Source organism: Primulina tabacum, chromosome 6, assembly GCF_025594145.1.
Source record: "Primulina tabacum isolate GXHZ01 chromosome 6, ASM2559414v2, whole genome shotgun sequence".
NCBI lineage: Eukaryota > Viridiplantae > Streptophyta > Magnoliopsida > Lamiales > Gesneriaceae > Primulina > Primulina tabacum.
The window spans coordinates 30,777,306-30,793,381 of record NC_134555.1 but is presented as its reverse complement, the minus strand read 5'-3'; the positions used below and the strand labels follow the sequence as shown (position 1 = coordinate 30,793,381).

General features: G+C 33.2%; 1 protein-coding gene across 1 annotated transcript; it reads left to right on the top strand.

Moving 5' to 3' along the window:
• Positions 1-3,862: 3,862 nt before the first annotated feature.
• On the top strand, positions 3,863-4,592 carry LOC142548135 (abscisic acid receptor PYL4-like). Its single transcript, XM_075656470.1, has one exon. It carries the CDS (start codon positions 3,899-3,901, stop codon positions 4,559-4,561), a length of 663 nt encoding a protein of 220 aa, XP_075512585.1. The 5' UTR covers positions 3,863-3,898; the 3' UTR covers positions 4,562-4,592.
• The last annotated feature ends 11,484 nt before the right edge of the window (positions 4,593-16,076 follow it).

Here is a 16,076-nt window from a genome sequence, read left to right as displayed (position 1 = left end):
AAATCATGAATCTCACTGGTCAATTTTGTGATAAGAATATACAATTCAACTCAATTAACAAAAAAATATTATTTTTTATGTCAAAAATATTACTTTTATTTTAAATATGAATCGTGTTAACGCGTCTCGCGTAAATAAATCAGCAAGACTGTCTCAAAACAGACATATACTCAATCATGAAACAGATGTTTACTATAACTAAATTGGTAGGATTTTTAAGACATGAGAATATTAATTTTTTGAACGACCCAGCATGAATGCAATCCAAACCCTTTCAGAATCTCTATAAAATATATTACGTTAGGTTTCTAATTAAACTTATTTTAATCGGGTTGTGCATGAACTAGTGCATGTTTCCAAGTACAGTGAACCTCAATGCCTATAAATACATATAAAACCATTCGAAGTATTTTTTTTCCTTCAACTGGACACCTAAAGTAAGTAGCACTAGAGGAATGTGTTAGGTTTGTCTTAACTGCCTTTCATCATCGTGACAGATTGATATTATCTAAAAATTATTTAATTATTAAACATAAAAAAATATTATTTAATTTTAAAAATTTAGAAAACAAATTCTTCAGGTTCACAGTACACTGTTAGGAGGACTTCAGTCAGTGTGTATTTGTCGGATGTATAATCTCATTTCAATCCCTCATCTTCGTCCTAAAACATTTTCGGCTACTCATTCTTACAATTTCATGGAAGAAAGTCCTCTATAGTTATTTACAATTTGGTCATACATGTCGTCAAAATCGAGTTTTAGTCTCTATACTTCATTTTGTGGAACTTTAAATTTAGTGGTTTTTTTATTGAGAAACACGTGAGCATCACATCAAAGGCTTGTCAGGAAAAAAAACCCAAGTTGCAAAAAATACAAAGATAATGAATTAAAACTGAAATTTGAAAACATATAATTAATTCTTACATAGACTTCCAGCCCTCTTAGAAATTTAGCGATATAAATACATTTTAATTTGTTCCTAATCTTCGCGATAAAATGAGATTATGTTCCAAATGTTTTAGTTATTAATAGAATTGATCTCTCAGCATTTCTAGATTTAACGATTAAGGCTACTGACCATATCAATTTGTTCATCAAAATTGTCAATTAATCATACATACATACATATATATATTTATAGGATCGAATTTCCTCGTGATATATTATACATATGAAATGCGATGCACAAACAAACTCGATCTTTGTACGCGTAGTTGAGTTTTGCCACACAATCCATCCGAAACAAGTATTTTATTCGATAGTATATAATATGATACGACTATTAATTTTGGCAAAATTTACGTGAGACGGTCTCACGGGTCATATTTTGTGAGACAGATATCTTATTTGGGCCATCAATGAAAAAATATTACTTTTTATGCTAAGAGTATTACTTTTATTGTGAATATTGATAGGGTTGACCCGTTTCACAGATAAAGATTCGTGAAACCGTCTCACAAGAGGCCTACTAATTAATTTTTTACTTCATTTGTGTATTTATTATTTGTCAAAATGTTATATATCAATATTTCTAAATCTTATATTCATGATATAAAAATTGATATTATAATATATTTTCACAAAATTAACTGAATCCATCCAAAATATCATGTATAATATTTTATACACCATCAATTTGTTCACATGATATATAGAGGGAAGCTAGGTTACATTGGAATCTCCAAATTGTGATTCTTTATGGATATAAAATTTTGGTTTTTTGCAAGTAGAAAATTTAAATTATTGTGAAAACTGGAAGCTAGAAACCACTGCCCACAGATTACATTGTCTAAATTTTACTTTTGGTAAAGAGTGATGGTTTCTTAATTTTGACAAATTAGTTAAAATCGACTGTAATAACAATTCTATTCATTTGATTAGAGGACAAGTTGTCTCCATTTATCATTATTATGTATTTTGTTTTCTATATTAATATGCCGTTGTAAAATAAAAATATGTTTAGTACTCTTTTGGTCTCTGTTGCTAGCTATTTTCACTTCTTAGAAAGATTTACATATCATAGTTTACAATAAGTCAATATAAAAATATCAATATATGTTGATATGAATTAATAGTTAAAATATATAATCACAAACATTTTATACAAGGGGTAAAATACATTTTTGATCTATAACATGCATGTTTTTTACTTTTAGTCAATCTACGATCTTAATCCACTAATTTACACTTTTTTTAAAAAAAATTTAGTCATTTTTTATCGTAATAGACTGAGATCATAAATTGACCGATAACATGATCGACTAGAAAACACATGAAAGTGACAACACAAAAAATGTACTTTTTACCAATACTAATGAACGATCAAAGCCGTTACTACAGATGTAGAGGCCGTAGCAAAAAAAAAAAAAAAATCATGGGTCGGCTAAATTTTGTTTGGAGCATATGTATATATAATCATGGAAAATATATATAAATATATATATATATATATAGCATAATTTATTAACATTAAGGGTGAAATGAACTCATATAAAATATGTTCTAATAATTTTATAACTTTAACAAAAAATAATAAATTTTAAAATAAATAATACCTTAAAAGTAAAAATTGAATAATTTATTCCAAAATATACGTATAAAACTTGAACAAACTAACTTATGTAATAAAAATTAAAATAAAAAGATCATATATTACAAAATTCATATCAAAATCGTCGGAAGTTTTTGCACCAATCAATGGGGTGGGGATTGAGGGCACTAGAGTTGCAATCGATAGTTGAATAATAATAATAAAATTCATACTCTTTTATCGTGTGATGTTTGAAAGTTGGTATATATTTATAATAAAGAATATAATGAGTCAAGATTGAACAAACTTAGACGAAGATAAAAGTCATGGTAAGTTAAATACTTTTAATTATTTGATCTCATAGACTAATTGGGAATGTTAAAAACACAAACCACTCTAGTTACTAGACAAAAGTGTAATATTATGAGTATAATTATTTATATATATGAGCTTGGATAGATTAACATGAGCTCGTTTCAATCACTGACTTGAGCATCAACGGAACTCGTTTGAAAACAAATCCCAACACCATGTTATTGGTTCGTTCCTATATATATTTAATGCCGTTATTCAAGAAAATATTTATTTTTTCTTTAGACGAGATCCGGTCAGGAACCTAGCTATGATCTGTTCCCAAATTTTGTAATTTTGGTGCCCAATGAGCATGAGCTATAAATGATCGATAGAAAATGATCATTCAGGCAAAGGTAGCTGTAAGCCTGTAATTGAAAAGTACCACACATCAGTGACATTACATCATTACATATGCCATCTTATTTTGAGTAGTATTGATAATTTTTCTTTGTTTAGTAAGCATGGCTAAGTTACTTAGAAGTTTAATTAGGAAAAATAACTTTCTCTTGTAAATCTTAAAAGTTAGTTAGTTTTGGTGAAATAACTTTATTTTTCTTGTTTTTAGCTATATTTTGTACATGACACCAATATATTAACGTAAAAACTTACGTTATATCGAAAAATATTGAAATGATATTAGAAATTGATGACTTGTAACACGACATGTCTAAAATTAGATAAAAATTAAAATTTAGTAAACCAAAACCAAAATTTGAAAATTTGAATGACCAAAAACAAAATTAAACAAATGAGTTGGAAAAAAATATTTCCGAATGAGTTAATTATGACAGTTTCCATCAGGAAGATATTCAAGCAAGTTGGGATCCACATGCAGCATTCCGTGAGATCATTCATTTTCTTTTATATTTTTCTCCTCCAAGGGAACATCAAAACCATGGTACAAACATAATATTTTAATATTTTAATTTTTCTATATATATATATATATTGTATATGTGGCTGTTACGGCACCGTCTGAACATTTTCTTGAATTATTCAAAAATTAACTCCAAATGTCTTCCTCTCTTCAGATTCAAAGAATCAACCCGATCAACCATACCGCTACAAGCGGTGGAGCAACTGGAGGAGCCGTCGCTTTCAACAGTAAGCCTCAGAAGACCTCCTGGGTAATGCCTGAAATGTCAGGCGATAAGATTCCCCTGCCGGATAATTTGCTACACCACCACACGCACTCGGTGGCGGAGAACCAGTGCTGCTCCACGGTGGTCCAGGAGATCGACGCTCCGATAGACTCTGTGTGGTCTCTAGTCCGCCGCTTCGACAAGCCGCATGCTTACAAGCATTTTCTCAAGAGCTGTAACGTCATACTCGGCGGCGGCGAAGTGGGCACGCTGCGGGAGGTTTACGTTATCTCCGGCCTCCCGGCGGCTTCCAGCACCGAGAGACTCGAAATCCTGGATGATGAGGAGCACGTGATGAGCTTCAGCGTGGTTGGTGGCGACCACCGTTTGCATAACTACCGGTCCGTCACGACTCTGCATGCATCGCCGCCGTCTAGTGGCGGCACAGGGAATGGGACGGTGGTGGTTGAATCGTACGTGGTGGATATTCCCCAAGGGAATACGAAGGAAGAAACTTGTGCTTTCGTTGATACAATTGTGAGGTGCAACCTGGTATCACTTGCGCATTTAGCTGAAAATTTGGCCAAAAATTAAATCATGCATCTCAATATTTTTTTCAAGGGGTCATTTGCATTTACTCGTACATTTTATATATTTGACATTATTTTTTATCAATTATAAAAATTATAACACACAAAAAGGTAAATTTAAAAAAATGAGAGATGAATAAAAATTATTCATTTTTTAATATGATTTTTTTTTTTTAATCAATAGACAAGATTGTTCCTTTATTATATGATTTTATTTTTTCTATAGAAGCTAATACCTAGCACGAATTCATATAATTTTTTAAACACCATTCCTTTTTTTTTCTTTTTTTTTTTTACAAAAGACATTTCCATTAACTTTATAATCTGTCTAATTCTGTACAAATTTGCTTAATTTTCTAGTGCAAGTGCCTATGATTTTTGTAAAGATTAATAACTTTAAAGCGCATTATCAATATAATATATAATTTTAATTAATTATCTAATATAAATGTGTATTTGAATCTATACTTTCCATATTATTTCAAGATTTAAGAACAGAGACAGCACGAAGAAAAATAGTACGACCGATGAATTATAATACATATGATATCAAAGTATCAAGTTTGAGATTATGTTTTTGAGTTTGAAGTCTAATGTTAACAAGTCATTTCCTTGGGTGTATGCTTTAATTTGTATATAAACTATGATTTTTAGTAAGTGAATTATTAGTATATAATATACAACACAAATGGGGCGTGTTATCAAATTGGTGTTTGTTTGCATTTTTAATCGTTTTTCATCGAAAATTGACGTGACACAAAACACGTTGATAATGTCAGCAATCACATTAAGCAAAATGGACTAAAAAGTAAAAATAAGGACTAACTTATTAAGACTAAAAATGATTGTTAACTTCCAAGGCTACAATTTAAAAAGTATTAAAATTATAAATTCTTCCAGAAGTGATGTACTAAAATTATAGTTTTCCATATAAGTTCAAGTAGAATTATTTTATATATATATATATATATATATTATATAAAGTCACTGCTTACTTGATTTTAAATTACTTGCTCCAAACTTGCTGTACGTACGAACAAAAGCCCACTTGTTATTTAGTGTCGTTTCTTTTTCGTATATTGGTTTTTTTTTTTAAGAAATATAAAAATATTATCTGTGTTTTGAGTTCTATTAAACGATTGAAAAGGCAAGTTGGCAAAATGTAGGGCTCAAATTTTGGATTTGTTGCTTTCGCTTTGTTATAGCATCGTTTACCTAATATTACATTTATTTATGATACAGGAATTAAAGAAAACTATTATCTGTATTAAAGAGGAGAGCAATTTAATTTATATATTCATTATCGAAAGGTTTTATTCTTTCTTTTTGGTTATTTAAGGTGAACTATGTATCATTAAAAATCAAATTTTATTCATGCTATACTTAGATAAGTAAGCCAAAATTGGAAACCTCTTAAAGAAATATAATAGGATGTATGGATTAGTTTGGAGAATAAATTGTTTGTATTTGGGAAACTTTTTTTCCCCCTCTCAAGTTCTCGTCTTGGATTGGAATTGACGGATTGGAAGATTGTGAATTATGAAACTTCAACATAATCACTTATAAGTTGAATTCTGGAATTGAGATTTTCAATTCCGTTTAACCATGGGTTATAGTTCGAGTTCGATTATTAAGTTTTTCTCTATTTTAAAATTAAATTTATTAAAAAATATTGCAAACTGACATTATTGTTAGAGTAGATATCTTATAAGTCAATTGTTGGTTAGAAAATTTATTAACTCAGATGTAATAGAAAATCTTTATTTTAATATGATTTAGTATTTCGCGATTTATTATTTCTTTATCTGTATACCCATGTGATCAACATAGATAAAGATTCTGATTTTACTTTAATACAAATGAATCGTAATTCGATGTTGAAACTCATTTGTAAATATTATATAATCTAAATTCGTTTCTAGTCGATTCAACCGCCTAAAACATGGATAAAAGTCGCTTGAGCTCGAGTCTAGTATTTGTGGTGTTGTGTACCGCGTTTCTTGGTAAGGGCATAATCTGTCCAAACATGCAGATGGGTATATGATGATTATACCGAACTACCCTCCCTCAGACTTTCCAAGTGGTTATCATTCATCGAGAAGGTAAGTCTGTGGTTATGATTGCACACCATTAGTCCTTACAACCCGGGACAACACTGAGGCTCTACATGCTAGGGTTGTGCTTTGACTCGTTTATCGACTCTAGGAGGGTTATCAGGTGACGAGATTGGGTAGAGTTGCGATACATGTAGGATCCAGTGCATTGTAGTCGGGAATTCACCGCCCACCTATGGGTGTGGATATCTTGTGTGATCGGATGAATTAATAGTACATGGAATCTCTGGCCAGAGTATGAGATGTATGTTAGATATTGGGTTTTCCAATTGTAGATACGATGCCACTACTTATTATCAAAGATATGTCACAGAGTCATCAGATTCTTATGCAACCCTCGATGAACAAATGGTTGCAGATTTGATCGGGATATATGAGATGAAAGGACCTTACTGTATGTTAATCATAACCGACTGGTTCTTGAAGGCACTATCAGTGATACCTAAGGAATCATGCGGCGATGCTACTAGACGCTCTTACCATGATTCGATGAGTTTAATCAGAAATATGATTTCTGACATTCTCATGATCAATTGTTGATAGATAGAATGGGGCGTATTAGGGTAAGCCCGAATGTGGGGACCCGGACGCTAATTCATTTCTTAATTGTCTGTGGGAATAATAAAATCAATTATAATAAACATGGTCTAAATTTTTTTTTTATACAAGTGTCAAGTGCGGAACGTAATGGAATTCATTCGAATATATACATCGAAACAAAGTACAAGTATTGTACCATATACAGTCATTTAAAACTAAGGTTTAACAACTACATATCAAGTGTTCAAACCCTATCTAGAATCCAAGTCCGTAGTCTCCACTCTACTCACGATCTCTCTTCATCTCCTCGACCCTGATTCTGTCCCACCTGTTGCCATGCACACATACAAACACGACAACAGCCGGATAACTCCGGTGAGAAATACATCCCAGTATAAATCAACGATACATGCAATCATATAATCAATATAAAGCATGAGACAGATACCAGTAATATGAATCAAAATCTGAAAGCATAATTCAATATAAATCTGTAAATCAACTCATGACTCCATATCTCAGACTAAACTCATTCCTAGTCTAGGGATCCCGGTTTTCAGATGTTGGCATTCCTATATCGAATTTCAGTAAAAGAAGTAAATTCCACTTCTAATCAAACATCGATATAACCAAACATCCAGTGTCTTGACCTATCCGTCACAGACTTTGGCAAACTCCGCCAATCGCTATTCGGTGACAATGTGCAATGGGTCCGTGATGATTCCGTAATCATCAGGCCGTCTATCACAAGACCAATCGTCTAATACATGCTTTCTATAAATCAATAGAACCAGCAAATTAGTCTAAATCAATGCACACAATAACAATAAGTATGTGGTTTAGGGAAACTCAAGTATTTCACACTCGAGTCATTCTTCCGGTTCGACATTGACTTATACATTTCTTTAATAGCAGTTCTGACAACGTTCAAGTCTGGAATTCAAAGTCTGTTAATACTCATTCTGGCAATGACAATATCAAGAAGTACAATATTAATATACTGCTCAAATCAATACCGAATCCGATCAATCTGAATCTAACTCAAAATCAACGGCGTAACGGAACAATCTTAATATCCCCGTCAATACAATATCAACAAATATCAATTACCACAACTCATAATCAATACAACACAAATCTGATATCAATCTCAATCAAATCAACTCAGAAAATCATAACAATTTCATACGGTATATGTTCTTCAATCCGGTTTCGATTATACGATGTCTAACATGTCAAGAACATCATATATGAATCATATCCGATTTTGACAATATCATAATTTCAAGACATATCAAAACTTAATAAAACTTACGTCCAGTTGAAGTTCTCGTTGATAGAAACACGGTACCGCAGTCGGATTGAAAATCTGACGGACGGATTGAAATATAAAGGCGTAAGGATTTTCAGCCGTTTCTCTCTTCCCTTTTCTCGTTTCTTAGGCTGGAAATGAAGTGTATATGTATATATATATCCAACTTGCATGTTTATGAAACGTGGCTCATTTTCTTGAATTCCAGTCGGCGCTCGGGCGGTAAGAAAGTACCGCTCGGGCGCGGAATGTACTGACCAAATATTTCCTTATCGCACATTGGCGCTCGGGCGGTCATAAACTACCGCTCGGGCGCCGCATCTTCTGCCCGAAACATATACTTGTTGAACAATGGCGCTCGGGCGGTCAAAAACTACCGCTCGGGCGCCAATAGTTCTGTCCAAAAGTTGTGTAATTCATATGCTTGGCCCAATTCGGTCTCGGAATGATACATCTATAATCATATCAGTTCCAAAATCAATAATCTCATATTAATAGAATGCAAATCTCGGCCGTTACACCGAATAAAGGATTGTGTCCTGAATCATAAATAGTTGTGAACCGACGGCTAGCTGTATTCATGAACAATTGAGGGTCACACAAGTACTAGATTATTTTGTCCCCGTTGAGATAATTAATTCAAAGAGTTGAATTTATGTAAAACATTGAGATAATAAATTCAAGGAGTTGAATTTATAGAAAACAATGAGAAATAAATTCAAGGAGTTAAATTTATGACTATTAAATTTTGGAGGTGATAAATTAAAGGAGTTGAATTTGTAATTTAAATATTAAATTCAAATGTTCAATTTATAAAAGATTTAAATAAAATGTAATGATGTATATGTATAATGAGCTTGTAGGAGTACAAGACCAACATACATATTATTAAAGTTCTTAATTGGACTTTAAAAGATTAATTAATTAATTAAACTAGTTGGACTAGAGTAATTAATTGATTAAGCCCATTAAGTATTTAATTTAATTAATGAGACCTAAGCTTATATATATATATGTATTAAGATTATGGTTAAACATAATTCTCGACTCACAATTTTCGAATCCCTAGCCTCCAAGCCAAGGGGTTTTTGAAAATCACCTCCTCCTACTCTCCTTGTTCTCGGCCATCATCTATACGCAAAATATCTTCTAATTTTCTAGTGCAAGTTAGAAGAGGAACAAGCAATCCGGTCGTGGACCTGATTCGAAGATTGAAGAAAGGAGATTTGAAGAACGTACGTGAGATTTACAACAAGAGCTACGTTTGCTTATACCGGCGTAGTTAGAGCCAAGTGAAAATTCATTAAGGTAAAAGTTTTAAACATCATATGTATGTTTATTCAATCCAAACCATATGAGTGTCCAAATATTTTGATTGTCAAAATAAAATAAAATTTTTAAAACGTCCGCTTCGTTTAGGCATGAGAGAACACGAATCACAATAATTATTACATTGTTTCATTCCTATGGGGTGCCACCCCACTCCAGAAGAAAACGATGTCCACCTTCTCGAACTGTCGATCCATGTTCGGAAACTTCATTAAATTGAAATTTTCAGAAATCCATATTTAGATGGATTACATAAACGAATCTTATTCAACAACCTGATAATAAGATGGATAGCTACATGAACATACATTCTTCAAAGGTTTTTCTTATTCTCTGTAGAGCTTTTAACCTGGATTTTTTTTATACAATTTACGTTGATGGTTGTAAACAGATAGATAGTTTATCTGTTGGGTGACAGGTGGACATTTTACCAGAGGTTTCTAATCTACCCTTTTGTGATTCATGTTGAAGCATATACTCGGAGGTGGGTGCAGGGCAGACGATTTTAAAGCAAACTCCTTTTGTGATTCATGTTGAATCATATACTCGGGGGTGGGTGCAGGTTAGACGATTTTAAAGCAAACTCCACATTCATTAGATAGAGAAGATCACCAAGCTTGTGTGATCCATTGCCTAACTTATCTCAAGAAAAGCTTAATCCCAAAGGCAGTAGGTAGGATGTTAAAGCTCATTGATAGAAAGCACATCGAATACGGGGCTAGGAAATGGGAAAGTACTGAATAAAAACAGAAACTTATTTATGTGAGAACCCGAAATTTCGAACCGACCAAGACACCTAAACCCGAATACTTACAGCTCGTAAACTCAAATATTGCAAGTCATGTCCAGGCTTACATTAGCACATTGCTGCATGTTGTGCCAACCATTTCAGCCTCGTTTTCGAACTCTAAATGGCCTAGTAAAGGCACTTTTAACCATCATTATAACCTTCAGTTTAAACAGATTTTAAAAGCCACCACTATCACTTATTATGGCCATAAAAATCGAAGTTAACTGCCTGAAAATCCTGTCCATTAAGCTGCCCAATTTTCCCCTACAAATACCTCCCAATGCTTGAAGAACACACCCAAAAGCCACACTAAAGAACGTATTTGTGCAGTTACAGCGATTCGAGTCCGATCTCCACCGTGAATATTGCACTAAACAGTGTTCTAAATATGCTATCCAGAATGCATCCCATGCTAATATTTAGAATTCCGCCACCAACCTTTGCAAAAAATATGTGGATATTCTATGTGAGAAACAAAACAACTTTTGTTTGTTGTCCAGACACAACTTCGAATGTCTTACAAATCTGATATCCACCGTTTACAATTTATTTCACTTCTTTGTGAACACGCTAATTACATTTCAGCTCAATCCGATGGTTCAATGTTTCATGCGCATCTGCAAGTTAACTGAATTTTGGACATGCAAATCTGAAAACTCATTTTATATTTTTTTTGTATATTATTTTGGCGGCTTGTTGTGTATCAAGCTAGAGAAAAATCACACCTAAAATATTTAGATTTTAGCTTAGAGTTTAAAAAGAGGATTGTAAATTCCGAGTTCAAGAAAATTTATATCCAACATTCGAGCAAAGAATCTCGAGCATTCTAACAAGTGGGCTTTATTTTGAAAAGTAAGTGGGCTTTATTTAAGTAAGCTTTATTCGAATCCGATCTTCACCTTGAATGTCAGAGCATCTTTCTGTAAGTGAGCTTTATTTAAAAAAAAGTATATACATATGTATTTGAACATTCGATTGACATGATATATTCTTTCAATTCGATATATCATTTATTTGCTTCGATTTTCTTCGATATGATCATCCCATTAGAAAACATTTTTTAAATTGTTTGAAGTCACTGCTATGATTCTCACTTGAAATGGTAAAGAAATTTCATATATTTGATAAATTTTGTTATAACCCTAATGTGATGGGATATAATAACCGTTGATATATATCGTCTCGTCCCCTCAAAGAAATAACAATTAGAGACTCATGAGTTAACCATGGAAAATAATATGATTTTTAGCGTCATTAGTCGTGTTCTATTTTTATTTGTGTTTGACTTTCTTCTCTCGAATCTTTTATATATATATATATATATTATTTGTTATGATCGATCGACCCCAACCTACTGAGTATTTTACAAAATGCTCATCATTTGATCTCATTCCTTAGATAAGAACGAAAACAACAAGACGATGAGATACAAGAGACGTTCTGAGGCTGGTGATCAATTATCAAAGTTCTATTTTATTTATGTTGTTATGCACTTTATCTATTTGGACTACTTTTATGAAAAGGCTATGTTTTTCTGTGAAAAGGAATGAGTTGTTTGTATATTGTATTGTTAAGCTTATTGTTTTCAATGTCGAATTGTTAAACAATGCTGAATGTATACTCCGGTAATGGGGCATGACATTTAACTGATATCATAGCTGCTAGGTTTCATAATCCGGTCGGAAAAAATTCTAAAACATGTGGAAAAATATTTGGCCAATGGGCCAATGCATTCCAATTTAAAACGACCGTTGGTGAAATTTTTTAAGTCCACACAGGCTTCACAGCACACTCGCACTAACTTTTCAGTACACCTGCACTCAGTCTCTGCAAATTCATACATACGAACAGACTGCACAACACACCCATGCTCGACGCTAAAAAAATTACCATAATGGTTCCTTTTATCGTGACATCACTTCCAAATCGCCAATTCTTTTTGGCCTCCGAAATCGTGTTTTTATCATGTTCGGAAAATTTTTAATGGTCTATACCTTCGCATAGGAAAATAGAAATTCGATTCTGTCGATTGATTCGTAATCTTCCTAACTTATATTATTGATTCACAAGAAAATTTCCAAACTTTTCCATCTTCAGAATTTTTTTTGAAAAATTATGTTTGACTATTGTGTTGTACCAAAATATTTTGAACTACTAGATTAATAAATATAACTATGATTTTGAGTTGTCTAATGCATTTTCAGATAATCGTGATTTTTGAACCACCTCACAAAGACCATAAAATTTGGGCACCTTGTTCCGAAATTGTTCTATATATTTAGCCATAATATAGAAATTTTGAAAGTTAGTTCGAGCATCAAAAGAGGTTGTCCATTTCCGAGCCTTTTGCTACCTTTTTCAAACAACATCTTGTCCAAAACTCGAGTATTTCTGCAACTAGTAGAAGGCAATCATTCGAGCAAGAAAGAGTCTACTTCATGCAACATTTCAACACAAGAAAATTTCGACCAACCTCATGTCCACTCCAGAAATCGAAAAATTCAACCCAAACCAAGATCGTTAGGGACCTCGAATTTAAGATTGAGAAACTTAATAGTACCATTGCAATTTACTTCTTGACCAAGACGAGTTGAAGGGACCACCTTCAAGTATAAATGTGACAAATTGCTTTCGATGACAAATTTGTGGAGAAACAACTTATAGATTACAAGGAGGAGCTTCAAGAGGCACAAAAAAAATTGCCAATAAATTTCGGTAATCGCAAAGACATGGTGCAACAGTTCGGTGCCCAACTCCAACAAGAATTCAATGCAATAGTCAAGAAATTTAAGACTATGTGCAAAAACTTGAGCTCAGAAACCAAAACATGTGCGCAGAAATTGTCAATTTACAAAATGAGCTCAAGCATATGCAACGGCTACTGAATGCACAAGAAGAAGAGGTGAACAAAAAATGAGGAAACAAACACATTATAGAATTAAAGAGTTAGTACATTGTGATGAGCTAAGTGCTCTTGGAAAAATATACAACAATCAGGAAGTTGTATTGAAAATAATAAGAAGACTTCCAAGGAAATGAGATGTCAAAACAATGACAATGCGAGAATCTAAATATCAAAGAAAACTGGAACTACATGAACTGTTTGCAATTCTCAAGGCTTATGAGTTTAAATTAGAATCAAGGGACAGTGAACAGCCTACCACCCAATTGACAAAAGCCTTGGCTGCTGCAACAATGGAGCCATCAGTTTCTAAGGACAAACCAGCTGAGAAGTTGAGTAATGATGTCATGTTAATGTAAAAGAATTTTGTCAAATTCTTGAGGAAAAATCAAGGGAACTTTTAAGGCTCTTACAGAAGATCACATCACAAGAGAAAATTTGCTGACGAAGACAACTCATGTTTCAATTGTGGAAAGGTTGGTCATTTAATAGCAACTACGCAAAGCCCAAGAAATTTTATCGAAGACCAACTGATAAGGAAAAAGGTTCTTTGACAAGAAGAAAAGATCAAAAGATGACAAGAGATCATTCAAGAAGAAACATGACCAAAAAGCTCTGGTGGTCGAAGACAGTAAGGCCAAGTGGGCAAGAATCATGGTTGATGTTGAGCAAGAACCTACCAGTGAAGAGGTAATTGATTTTAACTCCACTTATTTCACACGAGATGATTTAATCACAACATTACATGATTTGGTAAATTAGCAAAAAGACTCTCTAATTCATTCAAGGAAGTAAAGTCTAAGAAAATACATTCAATTTGTTAAGTTTAGTATGGTATATGGACATCAAGAGCCTATCCATAAATGAAGGATCGTCTGCCTAGAACCTTGTGGTGCTTTAAAAAAAATATTCTCCAAGAGCTGCAATAGTTCGTGTTCTAAAAAAATATACACCGATGAATTAGATCGAGTTTGGAGTTAAAACTAAGCGAAAAACATTCGAAATAATCATTTGTTAAGAAACACTGATATATTTGTATATCTTGTGTAACTGAATAACCAAAAGACTAGATTAGTTTTTGCATTCAGTAAGTTCAGTTATGGTGAGAACTGAACTAACGAGTGCTCTAACTAGTTAAATCAGTTTGAAAACAATAGTCAAAACAATAAATACACAAGATATGTTTATGGATGTTCGGAGACTTCAACTGCTCCTACGTCACCCCTTCTACCACCTCGGGTAGGATTCACTAGAAGACTTTGATCTATACAACACTTTGTACAAACCCACCCAGCTAGGACTTACACTCCTGCCTAAACTGAACTCCTAGACTAGACTGAAGGCAGCACCTTCCAGTCAACACTTCTTTAATGTCTATGTGAGAAAGACTACATACACAAGTTTAACGGCTTTGTGCAAGACTGTATTTGAGTGGTGGTATGTGTGTGTGTGTGTGAGAACTGATCTCTGAACACTACCCGAAAGTGTTCTCACACACTGAAGGAAATATGCTTCTAATCTAAGCTGATAACACGTTGAAGTGTTCCCTCGACTGGGTTGAATGCTTCTCTCTTAAGCTGATATAACTTTGAAGCGAGCCCTTCTCTTTTCTCTCTTGTGTTGTATATGTCTTGTTGTTGTGTCTTCACTGATCTTCACCTTCTATTTATAGGCACGAAGTTTGATCGTAAAGTGAGACTCAATTATTGTATCCGTTGCATTTTGAATATGTTCCTCGAAATTTGTCTTGTTCTTTCTGGAACACTTTTGTCTTTAAGCTCTGATGCAACGTCCATTATTGTCCTTTTACTGGACAAAAGTTATTGTACCTTTGTGCACAGCTGTATTCCACTTAGTTCATCTTGTCTTGATCTGCAACTGATTGCTCCTAAGTGATGTTCTGAACTGATCAGTTGAACTGGTCTTCAGTTGGTCTGGTGAAATCAGTTGACTCGTCAGTTGAACTGATTTCACTCTTGTTCAGTTGAACTGGTTGCGGTTGGGCTCTTCATCAGTTGAACACTCCTTCAGTTGGCCGGGCTTCTGAGGTTCTTCTGCTGAACCACCTATCAACTGAACAATAAGTTGAACTCATTTACGATACATCAGTTGAACTGATCTAGTTTAGTTGATCAGTTGATGCTTTCAGTTGGCATCTTCGACAGATTCAGTTTTGGCTCGTAACTGATAATTTCAGTTTCAGCTATCTGCGCACTAAGGTAGATTATTAGAAACAAATAAAACAAGTTTTGGTAACATCAAAATTAAGATTGCGAACATGAAATATTCCAACAATAAAATTGAAAAACTTGTTGAAAAGACGAACAAAGGCAAAATTTATGGTATTGATTACAAACCTAAGAATACTAATGCCAAGACTAACTGATCTGATAACAGATTCAGTTCAGTAAGGCAGAACTCTATGAATGGTAAATCCTAACGATACTATAATTAAAAGATTGTTCAGAAGATATATAGGCTGACCAATGATGATAGAAAAGGAAAACATGTTGTATTTAATTCATTTAGAAC